The following is a 24,843-nucleotide window of genomic DNA, read 5'->3' as shown; positions in this document are numbered from 1 at the left end:
GCACCAGTGGGGAGGGAAAGGGCCTAATGGGAGGTATTTTCATTTCTAGGGGCATGCTTGAAGGGAACTATATAATCACAGTCTCCCTTTCTGCCACAACATCACAGGCCAAGGATCATAAATCAAAAACCAAAAAACTATGAACCAAAATAATTCCTTCCTGTGCTGTGGTGAAGCAAATGTGACATATTTGGATAAAATCATTCTCAGTTTTGGACACCATAAGCTAAGGCACAAAAAATGAGCAATAGATGTTTCACAAAAAGTAGAATAGTAGCTTGATTGCACCAGCCTTCCTCCCAAATGACCTCCACTAGTCTCCTCTTGATGGGTCCCTCCACTCCGTCTATAACCTGCCCTTTGGCCTAGCTGCCTTGCTCTGTGTACGTGTTACAGAATGTTTAGTGTGTGGCTAGGAGCTGGCTAGACACAGTGAGGAAAATGTTGCTTTGTGCCTAGTACAACTGTCTCGCTTGGTTATTCACTAGACCCTTTTGATTTTTATTAGTGTTTCTCTTTTTAAAATATAACAGGTAATTACAGCAGTTTGTGAAGGTGATATATGAGATAGAAAAGAAGCCTAACCCTGTTAAGAACTCTTTTAAAAATTGCAAGCCTAAGTCTTTTGTGCAGCAAACGTCAAAGAAAAAAGACCACTTTTTTCCTCAATAAAAGGTACTTAGTGGATTTTGTTGCTAAAAAGCATCATATATGACAACCTATGAATACAATAGCTTCAGCAAGATGGAAAAGGTACTTTACTAAAATCAGCACTGCCCAAGTACACACACCAGATACTTCAGCTTTTAGAATCTCAAAACAATAGGGTATTTATTAAGACAAATCCAAGGCCAGGCAGTAGTGGTGCAAGCCTTTAATCCCAGCACTCTGGAGACAGAGGCAGGTGGATCTCTGCGAGTTCAAGGCCAGCCTGGTCTACAGAGCAAGTTCCAGGATAGTCAAGGCTGTTACACAGTGGAACCCTGTCTTGAAACGCCAAGATAAATACATAAGACTCAGTTATTTTCTTTGAAAAGGCTTAGGAAGCAAGCTATTTCAGAGCACAACTTATTAGCCACAATTGGAAAGTTCACATGGTTGGTAAGATCCCAAAACGCCAACATGTAAAATTACAATCATTTTGCTAGGGCAAAATGCAACCCAGGAAACAGAAACACTGCTATCTGAGAGCATAGCGCTAGAGCAACAGAGTCAGCACACTTAAGTATGATCACCAACACAAGAAAGGTTAAAAAAAAGTTTCATTTAAAACAGTACACTGAGTCAAAGTGCTGGCTACATGTCATGTGATGCTAGGAGGGCTGTGCAATAAACTGGAAATAGCTTTTATCCTGGTTGCAGGCTCAGGAATGTATATGGATCTAATGATAGTCAAGAAAACTTTTCTGCTACAAATACATTCTGTTGTTTTAAAGAAACTCAAATAAGATCAAAGACCCATGGAGGACCTGTGCCAGCATTTGTATTGGCAGTGTTCCATCGCTGGTGGACTGTACAAGGTTGAAGCTCACTTGAAAAGACATATTTACTGTCACAACACTGCTTTCTTCACAAAGAGGAGGTGGGAGAAAGGAAGTACTCTTAGGTTGGAGAAATCTAGACAATACTGCACAATAGCTAACCTAAACAAGCTTAGCCGTGATACCTCACGGACAGGTAAAAGGCACTGCTCTTGGTTGCTAACAGAATTCTAAACCAAGTGTTTAAGTTGATGAGAGAATTAAAAAAAAAGACAGAATTTATAAAGTAAAAATTAAAGGTTAAGAACTACTTGAGCTAATAATCCCAGAGAGTACATTTTAGACCAGCCTTACATAGTGATATTCCACTGAAATTAAAACAGAAAATAAAGAGAGAGTAAAGACTAACACACACAGTAAGCTTGACAGCAAGCTCCAGACCAGCCAAGGCTACACACAGAGACCCTATCTCAAAACAAAATCCTTAGATTTAATGATATAAAATTAATTTCTAAACTAACTTCACACCAGCCAACGTAAAGGGGAGCATACTTGCCATTCACTTTGAGGGAGGTGAGTAGAAGGCTCTTTACCACTAGGTCTCGTCCTTTGAGAGTTCTTCCTGCAGTTCTCCCCACCCACTGTAAGTGCTTTAAAGGACAGCTGAAAAAGTACATGTCTGCTTCTTACCAGGCGAATGAGCTGTCTGTCCAGCCATCTAAGCACATCTGGCCCTTCCTCTGTTTCTGCTCTGTATATTGCCAACCGGGCCATGAGAATGGCAGCTGCTTCCTGGTCAAAAGATGCTGCAATGTTTTGGATTTGAGTTTGAGCATCTGCCCAGCTAAAGAAATAAGAAAGCACAGAAGTATAAATGAGTTATATAATACCACAGTTGGCTACCACACAGAGCTACACTCAGAGAATATAGAGCGCCTCAATATTTCAAGATTATAGCTGGGTGGTGGTGCTCACCTTTAATCCCAGCACTTGGGAGGCAGAGGCAGGTGGATCTCTGTGAGTTTGAGGCCAGCCTGGTCTACAGGCGAGTTCCTATCTCGAAAAACAAAAAATAAAAACAAACAAAAAAAAAGGTTATAATACTACACAGATTAATTAGCATTACTAAAACATCACAACTAGCTGTTCATTACACTGATTTTCTTAAAAATAAAACCAAAACCTTAAAATATTTTCTAAAATAACTCTAAAGAAACATCTCCAAACATATTCTTTAAGACATCAAGACTTTTATAGTAAAAATAATAGACTATGTATGGGTCAGAAGGATTGCTCAGTGGGTAGACACACTAGCACAAAGACCTACAATATTTATATATGACATATTTTATATATGTGTATATATACATAAAAGTATATATGTACATATACATATGTGGCTACTAAATAACATTTGATTATCCCCATGGAGATAATGTAAATAAATCTGTTTACTTATCTATTTATATTTTGCTGTTGTTACTAATTTTTATTCAGGAGTGTGTATATGTAAATGTGTCTATATATGTGTAGGTGGGTGCCTGCAGAGGTCATAAGAGGGCAGTGGATGCCCTGAAACCAGTTACAGGCAGTTGTTAGCTACCTGACATGGGTGCTAGGAACTGAATTTGGGTCTTCTCCACAGCAGCAATGCTCTTATTTACTAAGTCATTCCTTCAGCCCTTTGCTTGTTTGTTTGTCTGCTTCTTTGAGAAAGTTTCATGTATGTCAGGCTGGCTTAACTCCATTAGAATGACCTAGATATCCTGATCCTTTTGCCTCTACCTCCCAAGTGCTGGGATTACAAGTGTGTGCCACCATACACGCTTTTAAGTGTGTGACTCAGGAGCACTTCTGTGTGCATGTGTGGTTGCACATTTGTGCATTTGGATATGGAAGGCAGGGAAGTATCTCCCTGAGGTGTCGTCCTCAGAAGCCAGGCACCTTGAATTTTGACACAGGATTCAGACTAGACTAGTAGGAGAGTGAGTCCCAACAATGCATCTGTCTCTATCTCCCAGAGCTGGAATTACTCATGGGTCCACCACATCCAGCTTTTTCTCCATGGGTTCTGGGGACCAATCTCAGGTCTTCATGCTTGCAAGGCGAGCATTTTACCAACTGGGCTATCTTCCAACCCTGAGGAGTATGTTTCATTTTGTTTTGTTCTTGGTTTTTGAGACAGGGTTTCTCTGTACAGTCCTGGCTGTCTGAGGAGTACTGTTTAAAAACTGACTATTCTACAAAATAAGCTAGGTTTGAAAGAAATAAATCACAAATAAACCCTTAATCATAAATGCTTATTTTCTAGTCATAAACATTACCCAAATAAGAAACCTAGTTTCAGAGTATGACCTACGATAGTTTTAATATATAATTAAACCTCTAATAAAAAAATTAAAATTAAATTTTAAAAACTTACTTCCTAGCAATCGTGGTCACTCGGATACGCCTCTGCCCACTTGAGTGCTGATACTGGGTCACAAATTGGACTGCACCTCGTCCTCCTTGAGGAATTGGAGCATTGTGCTGTACAAAAATAAAGAAGCAAGGATAAAATCTAAAATCTACTAAGGACAAAAAGGAAAAATCTACTATGGTGATGTCACAGTATCAAAGACTACATCTTCTCTAGCACAAAAAAAAAAAAAAAAATCATTCTAGGGCAAGGAAAAGTCCAGGGGCTAAAGAGATGACTCAGCAGCTAAGAGCATCAGGCTCCTATCCCACTTTCCAGTCATCTCTCAGCACTCTTCCCCTTCGCCCACCCCCAACCCAAACCCTCAGTTTCCCATACCCACCCACACACAGTCCAATGAGCTCTCCTCCTCTATTTCCCCTTCCCAGAGAGATCCCTGTGCTCCCCCCTTGAGCCCTTCTTGTTACCTAGCCTCTCTGGAAACGGCTAGCCTGGCTCATGGGAACTCACAGAGTCTGAAACGACAACCAGAGAGCCTTCATGGGATGGACCTAGGCCCTCTGCATATATGTGAAAGAAGAGTAGCTTAGTCTATTTGTGGAACTGCTAGCAATGGGAGCAGGAGCTGTCCCTGGTGCTTTGCTGGCTCCTGTGAACCTATCCCTCATGCTGGACTGCCTTGCGCAGCCTGAATACAGGGAAAAGTGTAATCCCTGCACTTGAGAGACAAAGGACCAGAAGTTTAAGGCCATCATCACCTATGCAGGGAATTCAAGGCAGCCTGGCTACATAAGACTGTCATAAAAAAAAAAATCAGTAACATTGTCAAACACAATTCTCTGACATGAAAAATCAACACTAGCATAGAGAATTCAATGGTGGAACATCTACCTAGCTACCTAGCAAGAATAAAGACTTAGTCGAAGGGGGAGAAACTTGGTTCAATCCCCAGCACTGCTGAGGGACAAAAGGAAAGGAGGTGGAGAGAGGGGGAAGAAATAATCCCATTTATAATAGTGAAAAAATATCTATAAATAAATCCAAACAAAGAGTAAGGAAATTAAACAAAGACTAAACAAATGGAAAGATATCTTTGTTTGTGGACAGGAAAAACAGTATTTTTAAATTCTGCTTACAGATCCATTGCCAATCTATCAAAATACCAATGACATGGTTCACAGAACTAGAAAATAAATCCTTCAATTTATATGAAAGATTCAGTGTCTTAGTTTAGTAATTGTTTGCTGTAGGAAGTCTTACAGCTTGTGGTTACCTACCTACTGGGGTGTGGCCTCTTATACTATATATGTTGATGCAGAGCCTATGTCTGCCCCTTCTTCCCCAGCTGCTCTTTGGGATTGCTGGATTTGGTCTCTGTTCTCCATTCAAACAGAGAATTCTAATTTGTGAGTTTACCCCTAAATAAATAACCATCTATTTCTCAATTCTGAGCTAGTGTGGGATTTCTTTTAAGCATCCTTTCCACACTTGTTTACCTTCCAGTATTAAAAGGCAGTCAGATATGGTGGCATACACTTTTAATCCCAGCACTTGGGAGGCAGAGACAGGCAGATCTCTATGAATTCAAAGTCAGCCTGTTCTACATAGTGAGTTCCAGAGAATGGGAGCTACATATTCTGTCTCAAAATACAAAAACCTATTTTTAAAAAAATATAGACAGTCATACCTGGTTAACAACTTCAAAATACATGGCTAAGGTTGTAGTGGGACTGAGTCCACATATCTTCCATTGACAAGTGCCACCTGTTCCAATCTCCTATAAAAATAAAACACAGGGTGCTTGAAAGCTAAAGAATATTATTTATCAATTTATAGGAGGAAGAAAAGCAGGAATAAGCCTCCAGTAAGAAAAACACACAGCGTTCAGATTTATTCAATAAGTATCAAAAACTTAAATAATTTAAACACCATAATCACAAACACATAATTAAATACAAGTAAGCAACCTTTTATGACAAAACATTAAGATCATTAAAAGGTTTGCTGAGTAAATTAAAAGGATACAAGGTATTTTGAAGCATGCACTATTTAACGAAGGATTAATCAGTAACATTATCTTTCTACCCAACCTTCCTATCTCTGTAAAGGGATTCTATATATATGCCTATATGACTAGGTCCTCTGCACGAGGATTATAAGCATTCTAAATGTCAAGAAAATTTAGACACAAATGTTTTCATAAAAACGGCATATAAACTGATTTTTTTTGCTTTGTTATTTTCAAAAGCTGATTATTTTGTGTTGTGTTATCATCCTATCTACAACTACATATCTGTAATTTTGAAATGCATCATAGTCTCTCAACAGGCAGAGAAAATAAAAGGAGTTGAAATTTAAATCTCTCTGATTTGATTGTTCTGTTGCTAATTCTGATGACAACCACTTGAAATTAATTCTGGCTTTCAGAAACCTAAAAATTTCCAAGTCGTGAAGATTCACTTAAGAGCACACTAAGACAAGGAATCGCTCAACCACATAAAGTAGAGCACTGGTGGCAGTGTACGGGGGAGAAGAACTACACATGGAAGTGCAATGGAAACTCAACCACGCAACAACTTTAAGGAAAATTAGAGGCTTCCATGATGGATCTGTTTTGTTCTAGCCTAGAAATTGACTGTATTCTTTAGGACAAACATTACTTACATTTTCAGATACGCAAGGTCCTTTAGAGTTAAGAGACACACAGGGTCCAATAGCTCCTGAAATCTTTATTTCCCTTGAGGTCTGTAAATAAGAACATGGTACATTGGTTCCCTCAAAAGTAAAGCCAGGGCTTGAAAGACGCTTGACTGAATAAAGGCACTTGCACCAAGCCTGACCACCTGAATCTGAATTCCAGGGACTACAGGGTAGAGAAAGAACCAACGCTTCTAAGTTGCCCTCATGCCTCCATACAAGCAACACAGCATGTGCATGTGCGCATATGTACACACACACACACACAAAATATAGTAATTTTTAAAATCAATTCAGATGTTTATAAGTGTTTAAGAATATAAGACATTCTTCCATATTTAAATCTCAAAAGTCAGTGAAGAGACAGGTATGGTGGAGACCACCTTTAATTCGAGCACCTAGAGACAAAGACAGGTAGATGTACATGAGGTTGAGAACAGTCTGGTCTATATAGCAAGTTCCAGGACAGCCACAGTCACATAGAAAACTCCATCTCAAAAATAAGGCAATAAAAATATGCTAAAATTAAAATAATTAGCCATTAAGCTCTAATTTAATTCTTGTCTTCTATTTCCACCAGCTGTAGGAGAACTCCATTTGGGAATCTGACCCTAGCTCCAAAGTCATGCCATACCTAAGTTACGTACATCAAAACCCTAGGCTTGTCTACTGCTTCTCCACAGAAAACACTTTAAGATTGATCTCTCTTTTTTAAATATCTTATGTGTTGGAACTTTTTGCCTGCATGTATGTCTGTGCACCACAAGCATGCCTAGTGTCCACAGAGACAAGAAGAAGGCATTGGATGGCTAGAAACTAGAGTTACAGGCAGTTATGAGTTAATGCTGAGAATCATATCTGAGCCCTCAGGAAAAGCAGCCAGTGCTCTTAACCACTGAGCCATCTCTCCAGCTCCAAGACCAGTCTCTTTTCAGTTTCTCCTGCTATCAGATTTAGGTTACTACATTGTCTTACAAACAAAAATTAAAAAAGGCTGGGAGTGTAGCTCAGTGACAGAGTACTAGCTTAGTATTGAAAAAATTTCAATTCCAGCACTGGAAAAAAATCTACTTTTCTGGGCATGGTAGCACATGAGTCAAGTGGCTCTTCATGAATTTAAGGACAACCTGGCACACATAGTGAGTTCCAGGGCAGCCAGGCTATACAGGTGAAACAAGGTTTCTCATTAACCCTCAAATGACAGAATTACACATCTCCAATCTGCAAGCAGCTCACATAATTAATTCTATGGTTCTTATATTTCAACAGAAACCATCCACTCTCACAAGACATTCTTCTCCAACATCTCATGTTGATGCTCACCTTCACGACTCCCCTCACACTGGGCTACTGAACAAAATTCATTTTCTTCTCATGTTTCAGAAATTAATAAAAGCCACACTCCCCTGCTATTTTGTTTTAATTTTTGAGACACAAGCTTTCTCTGTTGGACCTGACTGTCCTTTGTAGACCAGGATGGCCTTGAAGTGAGTGATTCATCTGCCTCTGCCTCCCAAGTCCTGGGATTAAAGGAGTGTACTACCACACCCCACTCTTGCTTCTCTTCCTAAACTACACCACTTTGTTTTCTACTGCTAGTTCACATGATCATATACATTAGATTAATCTCTCTCTCTCAAGATGAAGTTTCCCCATAACAAGACCTGTAACTGGAGGTTTCTCTCCCACCCACCAAATTACCACTCTGAGGCCTTTAATCCCAGCATTTGGGAGGCAGAAATAGGTGAATCAGGTCTCTGAGTTTAAGGACCTCCTGGTCTACAGAGCAAGTTTCAGGAGAGCCATGGCTACACAGAGAAACTCTACCCCCCAAAAAACAAACAAACAAAAAGCCCACACACACATACACACAAACAAACAAACAAACAAAAACTAACATATGCTGGGCATGGTGTTGCATGCCTTTAATTCTAGCACTCAAGAGACAGAGGCAGGAGAATCTCTGCATTTGAGGCAGTCTGGTCTACAAAGTGAGTTGTAGGACATTCAGGGCCACACAGAGAAAACCCATCTTGAAAAATAAGACAAATAAATAAACAAAAACTGACATATAAATTTAGTATTTATATATATATATATATATATATATATATATATATATATATATATATATATATATGTAATGTTTAGTGCCAGGCATAGTAGAACACATCTGCATGGCAACACCTAGAAAGTTGAGGCAGAAGGACCAGGAGTTAGAAGACAAACTGGATGAGACCTTATCTCTAAAAAACAAAAATACCCAACATAAGAAACTTTACTTACATGACTCCCCTTCTCTAACCATTATTAGAAACGATCCCAGTCTCATATACTCTTAATGAAACCTTTTTTTGGGAAACAAAATCTCTAATTCAAGGTTCTAAAGTAACCATTATTTTTAAAGTATATCTGAATTTGACTAATATTTTAAAGTTACCATTAAGCCTATAAGGTTCTCACTTGATAAACATCACAAATGTCAAGTTTGGGTTCTTACCTTTATTTCTAATGTGCCACCAAAGCCCATTTTAAATTGTCCATGTATATCTTTGGTGAAGACTCTTTGAAAAGTCTGCTTGAATAAGGAAGTGTTGAAAGAGTCACCCATTACCATGTATCCTCTGCACAAAAGAAAGCAAATAAACATACGGAACACAATTAACTGGGCTCATGTGTTACCAGAAAAAAAATAAATTACTTAGACTATGAACAAATAGTAAAGACATTCCCCAAAACAAATGTAATCAACACTATTTTCATTAATAATTCTTAATTGCATTAATTACATTGTGTATATGGGTATGCACACAACACAGCGAGCATGTGAAGGTCTGAGAACAACTTTCAGGTCACCAGTTCTCTCCTTCTACCATGTGGGTCCCATGTACCCAACTGAGGGCATCGGGCTTGCCAACAGAGCCTTTGCCCACTAAGCCATCCAACCAGCCCAGATTTGCTTCTTTCATGCACATCATCTAAGATTATCCATTCTACACAACACTTGATCATGTATAATGTATTAATGACTGCTCATTTTTACAGTAAATATCTACAAAAGTTGTCTCTACTTCTCACAGTGTGGTCCTTGGTCCAGCAACATTAACACCACTAGCAACCCTAAAAAGGCGATTTCAAGCCCCATCTCACACATACTAAAAAGAGCACTGTTTTTTAACAAGAAACCCGAGTTACAATACCTGAGAACCTCTTGTCCATATCAGCTACTTCCAAGTCTCTCCTGTTGTCTTTCTAATTCACTCTAGGTCAACTTTCATTGTTTTTAGTGAGATTTTCAATGACCTTCACAATGCTGAATTAATTCATCTCCACCCTGCATTACTTCGTGTCTATAAAGTTTGGCACAGATGACCAGGGCCTTTACTTCTAGACCTTCCCTACTGAGCTCCTACCTGTTTACATTTCCACAGGTATATCTAAGAGAATATCAGATGAAGCTGAACCCCTACTTTACTTTTTTTCAGCAATGAAAAGAAATACTGGCTATCCTAAATGTGCATAATAAAGAAGCCCATGGAGGGCTGGAGAGATGGTTCAGTGGTCAAAAGCACTGGTTTCTCTTGCAGAGGATCAAAGTTCAGCCTCCACACTTACAAGGTGGCTCATAACCATTGGAAACTCCAGTTCCAAGGATGCAACTCTCTGTTCTAACCTCCTTGGGCACCAGGCAAACACACAGTACTCATACATAGGCAAAATATTCATACACATAATTTTTTTTAAAAGAAGCCAATGGTAAACCACCACTTATTACTCCTTTTATAAAAAACATCCAGAAGAGGCAAGTAGTATTGCCTAGGCAGGAGAATATGGTGAGACAGGAGAGAGGAATGGAGAGTGAGAGGTAACAGGCAGTCTCTCCAGGGCCAGACAAGTGTTCTAAATTTAATCACAGTAGTGGTCATATACTTGTGAACATACTAAAACTTCATCAAACATTTAAATAAATAAATTTCAAGTTGTGCTGTTGTGGAATATTATTTTAACTAGGCAAAGATGATTACATTTGTTTACACTGAAGAATATTACTTTAACTGTGTAAGGGCATATTACATTTGTTTATGCTGCATTTATTTAGTTATGAAAAGATGTGTTGCTGTTTCGTCTTGCCTGCCTAAAGCTCCTGATTGACCGGTCTCATAAAAAGCTGAACAGCCAATAGTTAAGCAGAAAAAGGAAAGGTGGGACTGGTAAGCAGAGAGAATAAATAGGAGGAGAAATGGAGGCTCCGGGGAAGAGAAGAAGAAGAGAAAAAGAGGTACATGCCCAGGGCCAGCCAGTCAGGCAGCCACCAGACAGACAGACATGGAAGAAGCAGGAAAAGTAGGACATACAGAAAGAAAAGGTAAGAAGTTCTCAGGTAGATAAAGAGAAACAGGGTAAGTTAAAAGAGCTAGCCAGAAATGAGCCTAAGCTAGGCCAAGCCTTTATAAACTAATAAGTCTCCTTGTCATGATTTGGGAGTGATGTGGGATTCCCCTCTGTATGCTGTGAATACCACTGGTGAATAAAGAAACTGCCTTGGCCTGTTGATAGAGCAGAGCTTAGGTAGATGGGGAAAACTAAACTGATTGCTGGGAGAAAGAAAGAGTCAGAGAGAAGCCATGTAGCTCCACCAGAGACAAATGCCAGAATTTTATCCGGTAAGCCACAGCCTCATAGCAATACACAGATTAGTAGAAATGGGTTAAATTAATATGTAAGAGCTAGTCAATAAGAAGTTAGAGTTAATACGCCAAGTAGTGATTTAATTAATACAGTTTCTGTGTGATTATTTCAGGGCTGAGCAGCCGGGAACCAACAAGCGGCTTCCTCCCTTCAACATGGGAGATTGTTGGTAGCCCAATAGACCTGTTACAATGTGCTATCTCAAAAACACTACCAAAACAGAGCAACTTTAGAATAAACTTTTTCAAAAGAACTTGTGCCTTTCTAATCCTGCTTTTTCAGAAAAAAAAGTAACATAAGATCCAAAGAAGACACAGCAAAGCTGTCAGCAAATATTGCCATAAAGCTGCAAGATGATGAGTAAGTTTTTCATTTCCCAAGCTCTCAATGTTTGTTTATACCTGTAAGCAGGCATTATTAGATATGCACATACATACCCAGTAAGGTTAGGGCAGCACTTCATCTCCAGAAGACCGGTCTGGTCTAGTGCACATGCGTAGATATCAATAACATGCCCAGTCGTAGCAGCTCGATTAGCCAATGCTTCAAAATGCTACAAGAGATTTTTATTAAATCAAATATATAACCTTTCCAATAAATCTTTTCCTATTAACAGATCAAAATAGTTTAAGAGTAAAAAGATAATTCATCATAATTTACATATGATTTAGTCTCATTCAATTTTCTACAGTTTCATAAAAATGATAAAATGACTTCTAGAAGTCTCACCTACAGCCAGACATGAAGCAGACATCTGAAATCCCAGCACTGGGGAGGCTACAACAGGAGGATCAAGGGCTGTACTATATACAAAGATTTTGTCTCAAATAAATAACTAAAGCCTGATATTTTAACATCTTTGATTTCAAAGCCATTATTTTCAGGTCTATTCCTAAGCAAAGCAAAACTGAAGAGAGGCATACATTCTCTTCTTCAACACAAACACACACAAAACAGAGAACTACACAGCTCTTTTTCCTAGTAACCCATAGGCAAGAAACAAACACATCTGAAAAGAGACGGAAAAAAAGAAGATAAGTAAATCTAAAGCATTTTTGGCAACTTTAACAAAAAAATAAAATTTCTGAGCTCAAATGGGAAACTCATTAGACAAAAGCACTCAGTGTCAAAAATTATGACATCAATTATTGTTTAAAAATATATCAGTGGCTACCAAAAAATAACAAACAGTACAGCAAAATTAAACTAATAGTCTGAACTAAAAATAAGAATAACAAGGACATCAACAAGCAGAAATAATACCAAAAATTCAAGAATCACCATTAGCAAAATATAGCTTTGCAAACCACTCCTTCTAAAAATGTAAAGTTACAGTCAGGCGGTGGTGGTGCATGCCTTTAATCCCCACATTTAAGGGGCAGAGGGAGGCGAATCTATTTGAGTTCAAGGCCAGCGTGGTCTACAGAGCGATTTCCAGGACAAGCTCCAAAGCTACACAGAGAAAGCTTGTCTAAAAAACCAAAAAGAAAAAAAAGAAAGGAAGAAAGTTACACAAATAGAAAATAATTCACAAGGAAAAAAAACTAAAAATTACCTTAGTTCCCTTTTTAACATACTTGGCATTATCCTTTTCAATGTCATGCCAGGATCTTATTGGTGTCTTTAATTCATCTCCAACCACCATTCCAGGCCCCTGGGTAGCAGGACCACCAATGAACATCATAATCCGAGCACCAGTGTTGGGGAAAGTACACTGTTGGAGAAAAGAAACTCGGTCAGAAAGTATAAAGGACGCAGGTACATACACTCTGTCTCAAATAAATAATTTCCCAGCCCACACATAGCAGCTCACAACTGCCTGCAGCTCTAGTTCCAGAGTACAAGACACCCTCTTCTGTCCTCCAAGGGCTGTTACACACACACTCACACAAACACACACAGCACACATGAACTCTCTCTCCCTCCCTCCCTCCCCAGATACAAATAATAATAATGAATTTAAAAAAAAAAAAAGACATCCTTCTCCAAGTCTAACCAGTAAGTGTACAGGGAAAGCATCACAGAAAACCACAACCAAAGAAAACGCAGAGTGGAAAAGCACAGTCCATCTGAAACATCCACAACACAACTCTGGATGTTTTTATGTCAACTTGATACAAGCTACAGTCATCAAAGCTCCTCTCTGATGACTCATTTGAGAACTGCCTCCACAACATCTGGCGGTAGGCTGGGCGATAGTGGCGCATGCCTTTAATCCCAGCTCTCAGGAGGCAGAGGCAGGCAGATCTGTGTGACATATTTTTCTAGTCTAATCAGCACTACACAGTAAAACCTAGTCTCAAGAGGAAAAAGGAAGGAATGAAAGAAAACGAATAAGTATAACCCAAGAAATCACATGGCCCACTAGATACTAGAATAAATTAACTACAACAATCATCCCACTAACAGATTTCAAGCATAAAGAAAGCTTACGAGCTGAACACCACTAGGCAGTGACGCAGTCAATCACTCCTCTGTAGTGAAGCTATTATAAACAAATCAGGATGCAGGGGTGCTAGAGAGCCGGATCAGTGATAAGAGCACTGCTGTCTTTGCAGGAGACCCACACTTAATTACCAGCACCCACTCGGCAGCTAGCGATCATCTGTAACTCCAGTACCAGAGGAACCAATGCCTTCTTCTGGCCTCCATGGGCAACCAGGCATATACATGGTGTACACACATACATGTATGTAAAACACTCATAGATTTTTATTTTATATATTATAAATAAATAAATAAATCTTTTTTTTAAAAAAAATCAAGTTGGAGATGGCTTACTAGAAGAGCAAAGTTCAATTCCCAGCATCTATGTCAGTTGGCTCACAAACACCCATAACTCCAGCTCTGCCTCTGACCTCTGAGGGCACTTGTACACACACACGCACACACACACGCACATAATTTAAAATAGCAAAAATAAATTCCCTTTTTAAAAATCATATGGACTGGATTTGGAGAGCTTCTGGATAGCTAAACCCATGCTGCTTTCTAGAGTGTGGTGTGTAGAAGGGACATGCCCTTTCTCTGATATCTCAACTGTATGCATTTCTTCTATCAGGGTGTGACTCTTGCAACACTCTATCAGTGATACATAAAGTAAAAGGTTTCTCTAAGTTCTCTGAGCCAGACACTATAGCATTAATCAAACCTGAAAAATACCCAACTCATAGATAGAAGTACTTGTATCTGGCATTCCAAGTGAACAGCAGGTTCATAGAACCAAGCCCTTAACTGTGAGAACTAATGCTACTTCTAGTAAAAATACACACAGTTAGCTTCCAGAACTGTGCCGTCCCAGAACGGCCTGAAATGTGGAGCTTAAACAAACAGTATTGGGGGGCTGGAGAGATGGCTCAGTGGTTAAGAGCACTGGCAGCTCTTCCAAAGGTCCTGAGTTCAATTCCCAGCAACCACATGGTGGCTCACAACCATCTGTAATGAGATCTGGTGCCTTCTTCAGGCCTGCAGGCATACACTGCAGGCAGAACACTGTATACATAGTAAATAAATAAATCTTTAAAAAAAAAAACAGTACTGTACATCAATTACTGAATGAGAGAAGAGAAGAGCCACGCAGGGTGGTGCACAGCAATGAGAGTCCTACGTTCAGAAGTCTAAGGAAGGAGGACTGCCGTTAGTTCAAGTGTAGCACTAACTGAACTATATAGCAAGACAGAAAAGTAAGATGACAAAGATGAAGACAGAGCAAGAAAGAATAAAAAGATGAAAAGAAGTAAGAAAAGGAGGAGAGAAAAATAAAGGACACTCACACCAACCACCACCACGGTGTTCAGCTCACAACTTTACTATTCCACATGTGCACACACACTCATGTGCATACACGCACACACACAGACTCTTACATTTCAAAAGTACATTTTCATCATCACTACCTCAAGTAGCCCTACAGCTATAGAAAGTGCCACTCCTGAGGAACGCAAAGGTCTCTTTCCTTGTGGTACAGGCCAAGGATCTCGCTGAAGTTCTCCCAGAAGATCCGTGAGATTCATGTCTATTTTCTGTACTGGCTGTAAGAATCTACAAAACAACAGTAAACCAAATGGCATTTACAAACGTGATATCTTAAGAATTTTTCCTAAAAACAGAAAAATATTTGATGCACAGCAGACCAGCAGTTCACAATTTTCTGGGAGCAGCAGAACGCACAGGAGTGTCTCTTCAAAAGCGGTTGCTATTGGGGAGGTAGCTCAGTCAGTAGAGAGGGCTTATCTAGCAGGTAGGAGGCCCTAGGCTGGATCCCCAGCAATATATACTCCAAGGAAGTGGGGGGGGGGGGTGGGGGAGGAGACTGAGAAAGAGGAGGCAAGAGGAGGAGGAAGAAAGAAATGAATCAGGCATAGTGGTATATGCCTGTAATACCAGTACTAAGAAGGTGGAGGCAGGAGGATCAAGAGATCAAACTCATCACTAATATATACTGATGTCCAGAGAAAATGTGGGAGGGCTATTACTAGGCCCCATACTATAGTCTGTTTCTCACTTCCAGTCGTATTACTGCTACCAACCAAGGAATTAATACAATTGCTATCAATTTCATTTAAAGTTTTAAGGTTACCAACATAGTTAGAAGACACATCAGTACATCAATCAATTTTATTAACAGCACCTCTGATTAGGTTACAGGAAAAGCTACCTGTAAAAACAAAATTAGAAGTTTTTGAGGCCCTATTTTTAGGGCCTCAAAACCACATAAAGGTTTTATGAACTTAAAAATAAATAAAAAGAAACATGTCAAAACTAAACTCCTAACATCATAACAAAAAAGAAATGAACCGTTTCAGTAAAAAAGAAAGTGCCTCAAAAAACTATAGTTTGTTTTTTAAAATTATTACTGCAATATAAAAATATTACTGCAATCTATTTATATCCCTGACAATACTAAATATTATAGTATCACCTAATGCTTTTGTTCAAGTTGAGGGCATGATGTTTGTTTGTTTGTTTTAGTTTTTCAAGACAGGATTTTTCTTTGTAACCTTGGCTATCCTGAAACTCACTTCTGTAAAGCAGGCTGACCTCAAACTCCCAAACTCTGCCTGCCTCTGCTTCGCAAGTGCTGGTATTAAAGGTGTGAGCCACCACCGCCCAGGCAAGGGCATAATATGTCTTTTGTTGTTCTTGTTGCTGTTTTGTTGTTTTTTGTTTTTTAATATTTATTTATTTATTTATTATGTATACAATATTCTGTCTGTGTGCATGCCTGCACGCCAGAAGAGGAGACCCCATTACAGATGGTTGTGAGCCACCATGTGGTTGCTGGGAATTGAACTCAGGACCTTTGGAAGAGCAGGCAATGTTCTTAACCTCTGAGCCATCTCTACAGCCCCCCATGATATGTTTAAGTACTTGCTTGAATTATAGAATTCTGTTGCCATATTAATTACCTATTGGAAGGAGGTGGCTGCTGGACCTGAGGACCACGTGTGGCTTGAGTTACAGGTACTTTTGAGAGTCCCAGCATTTCCTGTGAAGAGATGATTTCGGTGAGATCAGTTTATTTACTTCAACAATATTTGTCAACTTCTTAAGATGTTCACAATGCTACGCTACAAATTAGGAACACAAATAAGCATAAGGTCTCTTTTCCCAGAAGGCAAACAGTCTAGCTATGGAGACTGAGCTCCCTAGAAACTCACCAGGAGAGAGCAAATGCAAGGTATTAATTTAGGAGTACTTCTTACCTAATGCAGTCAAAATACATTAATGATTAACTTAAATGTCTTTCTTCTTAACTTATATGCATTTAAGCTTTTCAGCAACTATTTTCTTAAACACCTACTCTGTAGCAGGAATATAGTAGTTTAAATAAAAATACTTTTTGCTCTCATAGTAGTTAAAATCTAGGAAAAATGGTATTATCTAATAAAGTAATGTAAAATCCTAAGAAGAAGAAAGGAATGAAGCTATTTGATACAGCAGTTAAAAATCTTAGCAGCAGCATCATGAGGAAGCACATAAGGGGCTGGAGACACAGCTCAGCAGCTAAGAACCTTGCAGCTGCTGCAGAAACCAGAGTTTGATCCAGCACCTCTAGCACGTGGCCCTCACATCAACCTACCAGTCTTTAACAGCCTGTAACCCCAACCCTAGGGAATCCACTGTCCTTTTCTGCCTTTGCAAGTACCTGCACTCATGTGCCAGGCACTAGTAGTTTATGCCTTTAATCCCAGCACTTGGGAGTCAGAAGCAGGGATCTCTGTGAGTTTGAGACCAGCCTGGTCTACAGAGCAAGACAGTGTAGTCAGGAAGAATGTTTATGACTTAGGAAAAAATTTGCCTCAAAAGCATGAAGAACTGTGTCAATTGCAGAATGAATTAAAACAATTTGGGTGAGTCAGGCAGTGGTGGGGCACATCTTTAATCCCAGCACTTGGGAGGCAGAAGCAGGCAGATCTCTATGAGCTTAAGGCCAGTCTGGTGTACAAAGTGAGTTCCAGGACAGGCTCCAAAGCTACAGAGAAACCCTGTCTCAAAAAACAAAACAAACAAAAAGAATCTGGATGTAGTGGTGCACACCTGTAATCCACTACTTGAGTGACAGAGACCTGGGGCTTAATGGCCAGCCAGCCTCGCCTAATCATCAGGTTTCAGGCCAAGGGGAGGGCCTGTCTCCAAAATAAACAAAATATAAAAATAAAGTAGAGGGTGCCTGATGAATAACAATGCCTTAGGTTGTCCTAAGACCTACACACACCACAACACACACCTGCATATACACAATCACTAACTAAACAATGCATACAGTAACATCCTAATAAGAACACACAGTGAAATTCTAATAAAGCCATTTACAGAAATAGAACAGGTTACATATGTGGTCATGAAGAGATATCAAAGACACATGAAAAATAGAAAGTCTTCAATTTTTATGACAGCTAAATTATATAAGAAACAAATTGAAGTCAATCAAAAGTTAAAGCCTTGTCATAATGTAATTATAATAAAATGAATTCATCATGTTTCTTAAAAATGCATGCATCTAGAAAGTATTAACATACATAGTACACGAAGAATCGGTGAGCACTCCCATTCTCACTCACCTGCAGCTGTTTGGCAGACAAATCCTTTGTTCCCCTGAAGACATAGCTTTTTGAAATGCCTTCACATCCAAGTTCATGAACCTGCACCATTCTCCCAAAAGTAATAAGTCCAACCAAAGCTGTAGGTGGCAAAAGACTCAATGACATCTGCATGGATTCCTTCAGAGCTTGTAAATCTTCATCTTCTATGCAAGTATCAACCACATACAGAAATATCAAAGGCATTTGGGGACCACGCTTTAAAAAAAATGCAGTAAGAAATGGATTTTAGCACAATAATCAAGATAGTCAACAAAGAACTAACTAAAACTGTAAACAGTGAAATATTAATATGTGCATACAATGGAATGCTAATAGCGTCATCATGGAAAAGAAACAGGTTATATATGGTCTAGGAGAGAGCTCTGAGGCACAGCACTGAATGAAGACTGAAGTTTAAGGGGCTGACAAGGTGACGCAGCAGTAAAAGCATTTGTGGCACAAGCCCGACAAACTGAGTCCAGCCCCAGAATCCTCAGTAGGAGGACAGCTCTGACTTCTGACCTCCAAACACATGCTACAGCAGCCACAAACCTGTGCTGTGCACACATGTAATAAAATTTTTTAAATTCAAATGTGAAAAATTAAACTTAGAAGCATATGTATAACTGGGCATGGAGATGCACACCTTTGATGCCAGAACTTGGAAGACAGTCAGGTCAGGAGGATCAACATAAATTTAAGGCCAGCCTGGCTTCACACAAAGACCCTGCCTCAGGTTGGGGATTTAGCTCAGTGATAGAGCACTTACCTAGCAAGTGCAGGGAGGTCCTGGGTTTGGTCCTCAGTTTGGGGTTAAGGGATGACACACAAAATAGCAAAACAGACCAAAAAATAAAATAAAAGGAGAGTAACAGAAAGACCCTGCAAAACAATATGTGCATATACGTATATTTAGCTGGGTGTGTTAACACACCCCTTTAATCCTGGCACGTGGGAGGCAAGAGGCAGGCAGATCCCTGTGAGTTCCAGACCAGCCAGGGCTGTAGAACAAGATCCTGTCTCAACACACACATACACATGCATGAGGGGTTATTTAACTACATGAGGTCTAATTTATTATAAGCATTTATTACTTTTAAACTAAGTGTGGTAGTGCACACCCGTGACCCCAGCGCAGGACCACCAAGAGTTGAAGGCAATCTTCATCTACATAGGAAACTCGAGGCCAGCATGACATACATGAGAATATGATGTAAATAATAATAATAATTTTAAAGTATTTTCAAATAATCATTTAACAACTACAAAGTTCAGGCCAGGTATGGGCACACCTGTAGTCTCAGCTACTCAAGGAGAGCTCACTTAGAATAACAAAATTAGGACAAGCTTGGTTTAATAACAAACTGGGGTACTAGATAAAAAACAAGAGATAATATATATTACTTTAAAATTATAAACCATGTACCAAGTTTTTGGTCAAAACTTGAATAAAAATAGAGTAAGTTAATATCCTTCTACTATGAGTAAAGTAGCATACAGCTCACGTGAGTGTATTTCTGAAAGTACAGTCACTTTAAATTATTTTTGTTTGTTTGGGTTTATTTCACTTTTAACTATGTATCTGTGTGGGTATGTGGATGTGTAGATGCAGGTGTCCCCAGTCCAGCACAGAGCGTCAGATGCACTGGAGCTGCAGTTACGGGCAAGTCTGAACAAACTGACACGGTGCTGGACACTGAACTCAGGTCCTCTGGAAGAGCAGCAAGTCTTCTTCACCACAGAACCAACCCAGGACCGTGACATTTAAATAATTTTTAAACTAAAAAATAACAATGAGGAGCTGGAGAGATGACTCAGAGGTTGAGAGCACTGACTGCTCTTCCAGTAGAACCGGGTTCAATTCCCAGCACCCACAAGTCAGCTCACAACTGTCTGTAACTCCAGTTTTAGGGGACCTGACACCCTTACACAGACATACATGCAGGCTAAACACCAATGCACATAAGATAAAAATAAATGATTATTTAAAATAATAATAATAATGAGATAATGTTCAGAAAATGATTTCCTAAGCCTGGGATGACTCTTCAGAAAATCAAAACCTAACCCGGTTTGACAAATACAGTGACAAGTTCTAGCGAATCACAATTCTGTTCCTGTACCACATTCATATACTTTTTACTGTCCAGGCATACTGATGCACACCTTTAATCCCTGCCCTTGAGAGACAGACAGAGGCAGCCTGCTTTACAGAGGGAGCTGCAGGTCAGTCAGTGCTTTGGAGACAGATACTATCTCAAAAATACATTTATACTTTTAAATTTCCATACTCTTGTGATTTTTGCTTTGAGACAGGATCTCATAAAGTCCAGGTGGACCTTAAACTCATAGACCAAGATGACCTTGAACCCAATCAGTCTGCTTCCACAAGCAAAATTCTGAAATTACATACATGACCAAACCTGCCCAGCTTGCCACAATAAAATCCATAAGCAACCAGGATATGTTGATTCATAAGCTCAGGGACACATCAGCAGACTTTAGCACTTTACTGATCAAATCACACCATGCCACCTAGCATCTGACTAATCATCAGATAATTTCAGTTAGAAATGACCTTCATCAAATCGACCTTGATGTTTCTTAACTGTGAAATGCTCAATTCAATTTGCTGTCAGGCCTTTAATGTGATCTCCATTTTCATAATGATTCTGACATAAGCCCTTGCCTACTTATAGCTTCCTTAAATACCTACTCTCACGTTCTTACCAGAACTACATATTCAATGCTTGAAAACTGGGGTAAAAGCTCAGCAGGCTGATTCAGTTCAGATATCCCAGCATATGTAGGTGGAAACTGCAAACAAACAAACAAAAAAAATTACCAAATTATTGCCAGAAATAAGGTTTTAAACTTAAAATTATTTCTTCATCATTTAAATTTTTGTCTGGGTTTCTGTTGTTTGTTTTTGTTTCATGCAGCCCTGGACATCCTGGAACTCACTATGCAGACCATGCTGGTCTCATTTAATTATTAAAAAGGTATTTTCAGGCTAGTGAGATGATTTACTGGCTAAGGGCTCTTGCTTCTAACACTAACTACCTGAGTTTGATCCCTGGAGCCCCTGGAGTATAAGGAAAGACTCAAATCCCTCAAGCTGTCCTCCTACCTACACATGCTCACCACTGCACATGCACACCCACCACAACCAGTGAACGCAATGACAACAACTATTTTACCCTTTTTCACATAAGCATTCCCTATATGACCAGCACTACAGCATTAGCATCAGTAAGAGACGTCCTTACCTGATTCCTTTGGTAACAAAAGTTGCAAGCCCAGAGTTTTGCTCGATAATCCACTTGACTGTTTTAAGAAAAGACAGATTAGTTAGGCAATGTTTCAGTTAATTTTACAAGGACCTTAATTTAAATAAAATTAATTTCATTTAAAGACATGAATGGATTAAAATTGATGATCAAAGTGACTTGTTTTTAACTGGGGGCATAAGAACCCAGGGCCTCATATATTAGGCAAACATTTACCACTAAATAAACTGTACCTTAAGACAGTTTTTTTTTTTATAGTTTGTTTTTTGGGGGTTTTATGTTTGTTTGTTTGCTTGCTTTGGAGATAGGATCTTGCTAAAATATCCAGGCTGACCTAGAACCCACAACCCTCCAAGTCTTTAGAATTACAGGCCTCTGCTACCACACCCATCTTAAAATACTACTTAAGTAGCAATAATAAAGACTAATGGGCCAGCAAGATGGCTCATGGGTCAAAGTGCTTGCCAAGAAAGCCTAACAATCTCAGTTCAATACCCAGAGCCAAGAGAGAAGGAGAGAACCAGATCTTAAAAGTAGTCCTCTGACCTCCATACAATAGTGCCCCCACACACATACATGATTGATTTAATAATACAGATAAGAAAACAAAGAGAGGACTGGAGAGATGGCTCAGAGGTTAAGAGCATTGCCTGCTCTTCCAAAAGTCCTGAGTACAATTCCCAACAACCACATGGAGGCTCACAACCATCTGTAATGGGGTCTGGTGCCCTCCTCTGGCCTGCAGACATACACACAGACAGAATATTGTATACACAATAAATAAATAAATATTTTTAAAAAAAGAAAGAAAGAAAACAAAGAGATATTATTAGAGTGTGTGTGTGGAGCAGTTACTTTACAGCACAGCCTCCTTGGGTAAGCATGGCACCACATATGTGCAATCCCAGCACTTGGGAGGCAGATGCAGGAGGACTGCAGACAGCAAGTTTGAGGCCAGTCTGGCCACATAACAAGTTTCAGGCCAGCTGGGACTACATTGTGAGACTGTCTCACAAAACACAAATCGACAACAGCAAAGACAATAACAAATAAAAACAAAAGAGATCCTTCAAAACTTGAAGAGAATCCTGAAGGAAAAGAAGCCAATGTCAGAAAAACTGGAGGCAGAACGTTAGATGAAGATACAGTTCCAGGTTGTGAGTAAAGCTGGTATGCTCAAGGCTCAGGAAGAAAAGAGATGTTAAGATGGTACATCAACCAGGAAGACTAGGTAAGCCTATAATTCCAGCACTAGCAAACACCAAGTAAAAGACGAAGACTCCACAGTGCTCTGGATTAGACCTGACTGCATTCACTAGCAAACTAGATTGGAGAAAAGGCAGAAGAAAGAGAAATTTTAAAAAAAATGTTTCCTGAGATTTTGCCTTAGAAATAAATAGCACCTTTTGAATATCATGCTAACTCATTTATAACTTTTCCAAGTCCTAAGATGGGTTCCTACATAGCCAGTACCATTAATAGGATATAATGGTTTTTATAATGATATTTATATCTGGTCTCTTTACATTACTAATTCATTATAACTAGAATACTAAATTTTCTATTTATTTAATTATTTTGGTTTTTCGAGACAGGGTTTCTCTGTAGCTTTGGAGCCTGTTCTGGAACTACGTTTTTTTTTTTTTAAAGATTTATTATGTACACAGTGTTCAGCCTCCATGTCCACATGCCAGAAGAGGGCACCAGATCTCATTACAGATCGTTGTGAGCCACCATGTGATTGCTGGGAATTGAACTCAGGACCTCCGGAAGAGCAGTCAGTGCTCTTAACCTCTGAGCCATCTCTCCAGTCCTGGAACTAGTTCTTATAGCCCAGGCTGGCCTCAAACTCACAGAGATCCACCTGCCTCTGCCTCCCAAGTGCTGGGATTAAAGGTGTGTGCCACCACCACCCAGCTAAAATTTAAACTCTTGGGATTTCTTTGACTATAACTCCAAATACAAAAAAATGGAATTCTTTAAATAAATGGCTAAGAAATAATTTATTTTTCTTTTCTTTTTGTTGAGATATATTGTGTAGTTCAGGCTTTGAATTTGCTATGTAGTTGAAAATAATCTTGAGCTTCTGATTCCCCTGCCTCCACTCTCTGAATGCTGAGCTCACAGGTGTGTGCTGGTTTATGTGATGCAGGGGACTGCACCCAGGGTTTGTGTGCTAGTTGTACTCTATCAGCTGAGCTAACCCCAGCACAAATCCCAGTTCTGAACTATTCTACCACAGTAGTTACTTCCATGTATTTAATTACCATAAAGGATTCAAAACTGCACGGCAAGTCGTCCTACTGCACAAGACAGGCTCGTATTGAATGGGCGGCAAGTCGGGTCTCTCCTTCAGAGGTGTAAACAGGGCTGCCACTGGAACAACCATTCTCGTAGCTTCCAGCCGACTAGATGGCCAAACATTCCAACTGAAGCGGACGCCATCTCGTTCTTCATTTTGTTGGATAAATTCCAAATAGGTTGTCATTTTAGTGCTTGGTTCTTATTTCTGTCTGAAACATAAAATAAGATATTTAAAAATCCAGAAGCCTCATAAGAAACTCAAAATAAAAATGTTTTCCTACCTCCAGCAATATTAACATATTAAAAATTATGACCAAATGAAAATATAGTAACTCCACTCATAATCTATAATGGCTCTACAGAGCCTAATGTTCGTGAGGCTTAGTGAGAGGAAGGGATTTTAGCTAACTTAATTCTTTCTTAAAACTACTGACAAGGTAAGATGGCTCAGTGGGAAAAGGAACTTGCTGCCAAGTCTGATGACCAGAGTTTGATCCCTGGGACCCACATGGTACAAGGAGAGAACCAAGTTGTCCTCTGACTTCCAAATGTGTGCTATGCACAAACGTGTACTGTGCACACAATGAGCCACGTGCACTTAGTCACACACAAAAGAAATAATTAAAAAGCCGTGAAGTGGTGGCGCACATGCCTTTAATCCCATCAGTGGGAGGCAGAGGCAGGTGGATCTTGGTGAGTTCGAGGCCAGCCTGGGCTACAAGAGCTAGTTCCAGAACAGGCTCCAAAAGCTACAGAGAAACCCTGTCTTGAAAAACCAAAAAAAAAAAAACCAAAAAAACAAAAAAAAGAATGAATGAATGAAAGAAAAGAAAGCAAGAAAAAGAAAAAAGTAAAATTTAAAAAATAAGAAACTATGA

General features: G+C 39.4%; 1 protein-coding gene across 1 annotated transcript in view; it reads right to left on the bottom strand.

Annotated features, from left to right (window-relative positions):
* Sec23a (SEC23 homolog A, COPII component) overlaps positions 1-24,843 on the bottom strand; it is a 49,196-nt gene that overhangs the window by 19,921 nt on the left and 4,432 nt on the right. The window contains exons 2-14 of the mRNA XM_048415431.3: positions 23,929-24,174; positions 21,641-21,698; positions 21,102-21,188; positions 18,351-18,587; positions 16,695-16,774; positions 15,183-15,327; positions 12,842-13,000; positions 11,724-11,839; positions 9,098-9,221; positions 6,565-6,645; positions 5,588-5,677; positions 3,904-4,010; positions 2,172-2,325 (exon numbers count right to left, since the gene is read on the bottom strand). Coding sequence (XP_048271388.1) covers positions 2,172-2,325; positions 3,904-4,010; positions 5,588-5,677; positions 6,565-6,645; positions 9,098-9,221; positions 11,724-11,839; positions 12,842-13,000; positions 15,183-15,327; positions 16,695-16,774; positions 18,351-18,587; positions 21,102-21,188; positions 21,641-21,698; positions 23,929-24,149 — 1,659 coding nt within the window. The 5' untranslated portion in view covers positions 24,150-24,174. The remainder of the gene's footprint in view (positions 1-2,171; positions 2,326-3,903; positions 4,011-5,587; positions 5,678-6,564; positions 6,646-9,097; positions 9,222-11,723; positions 11,840-12,841; positions 13,001-15,182; positions 15,328-16,694; positions 16,775-18,350; positions 18,588-21,101; positions 21,189-21,640; positions 21,699-23,928; positions 24,175-24,843) is intronic.

Source organism: Myodes glareolus, chromosome 11 (genome assembly GCF_982192425.1).
Source record: "Myodes glareolus chromosome 11, mMyoGla1.1, whole genome shotgun sequence".
NCBI lineage: Eukaryota > Metazoa > Chordata > Mammalia > Rodentia > Cricetidae > Myodes > Myodes glareolus.
The sequence above is the reverse complement of the archived record's forward strand: the minus strand, read 5'-3'. Positions and strand labels throughout refer to the sequence as shown.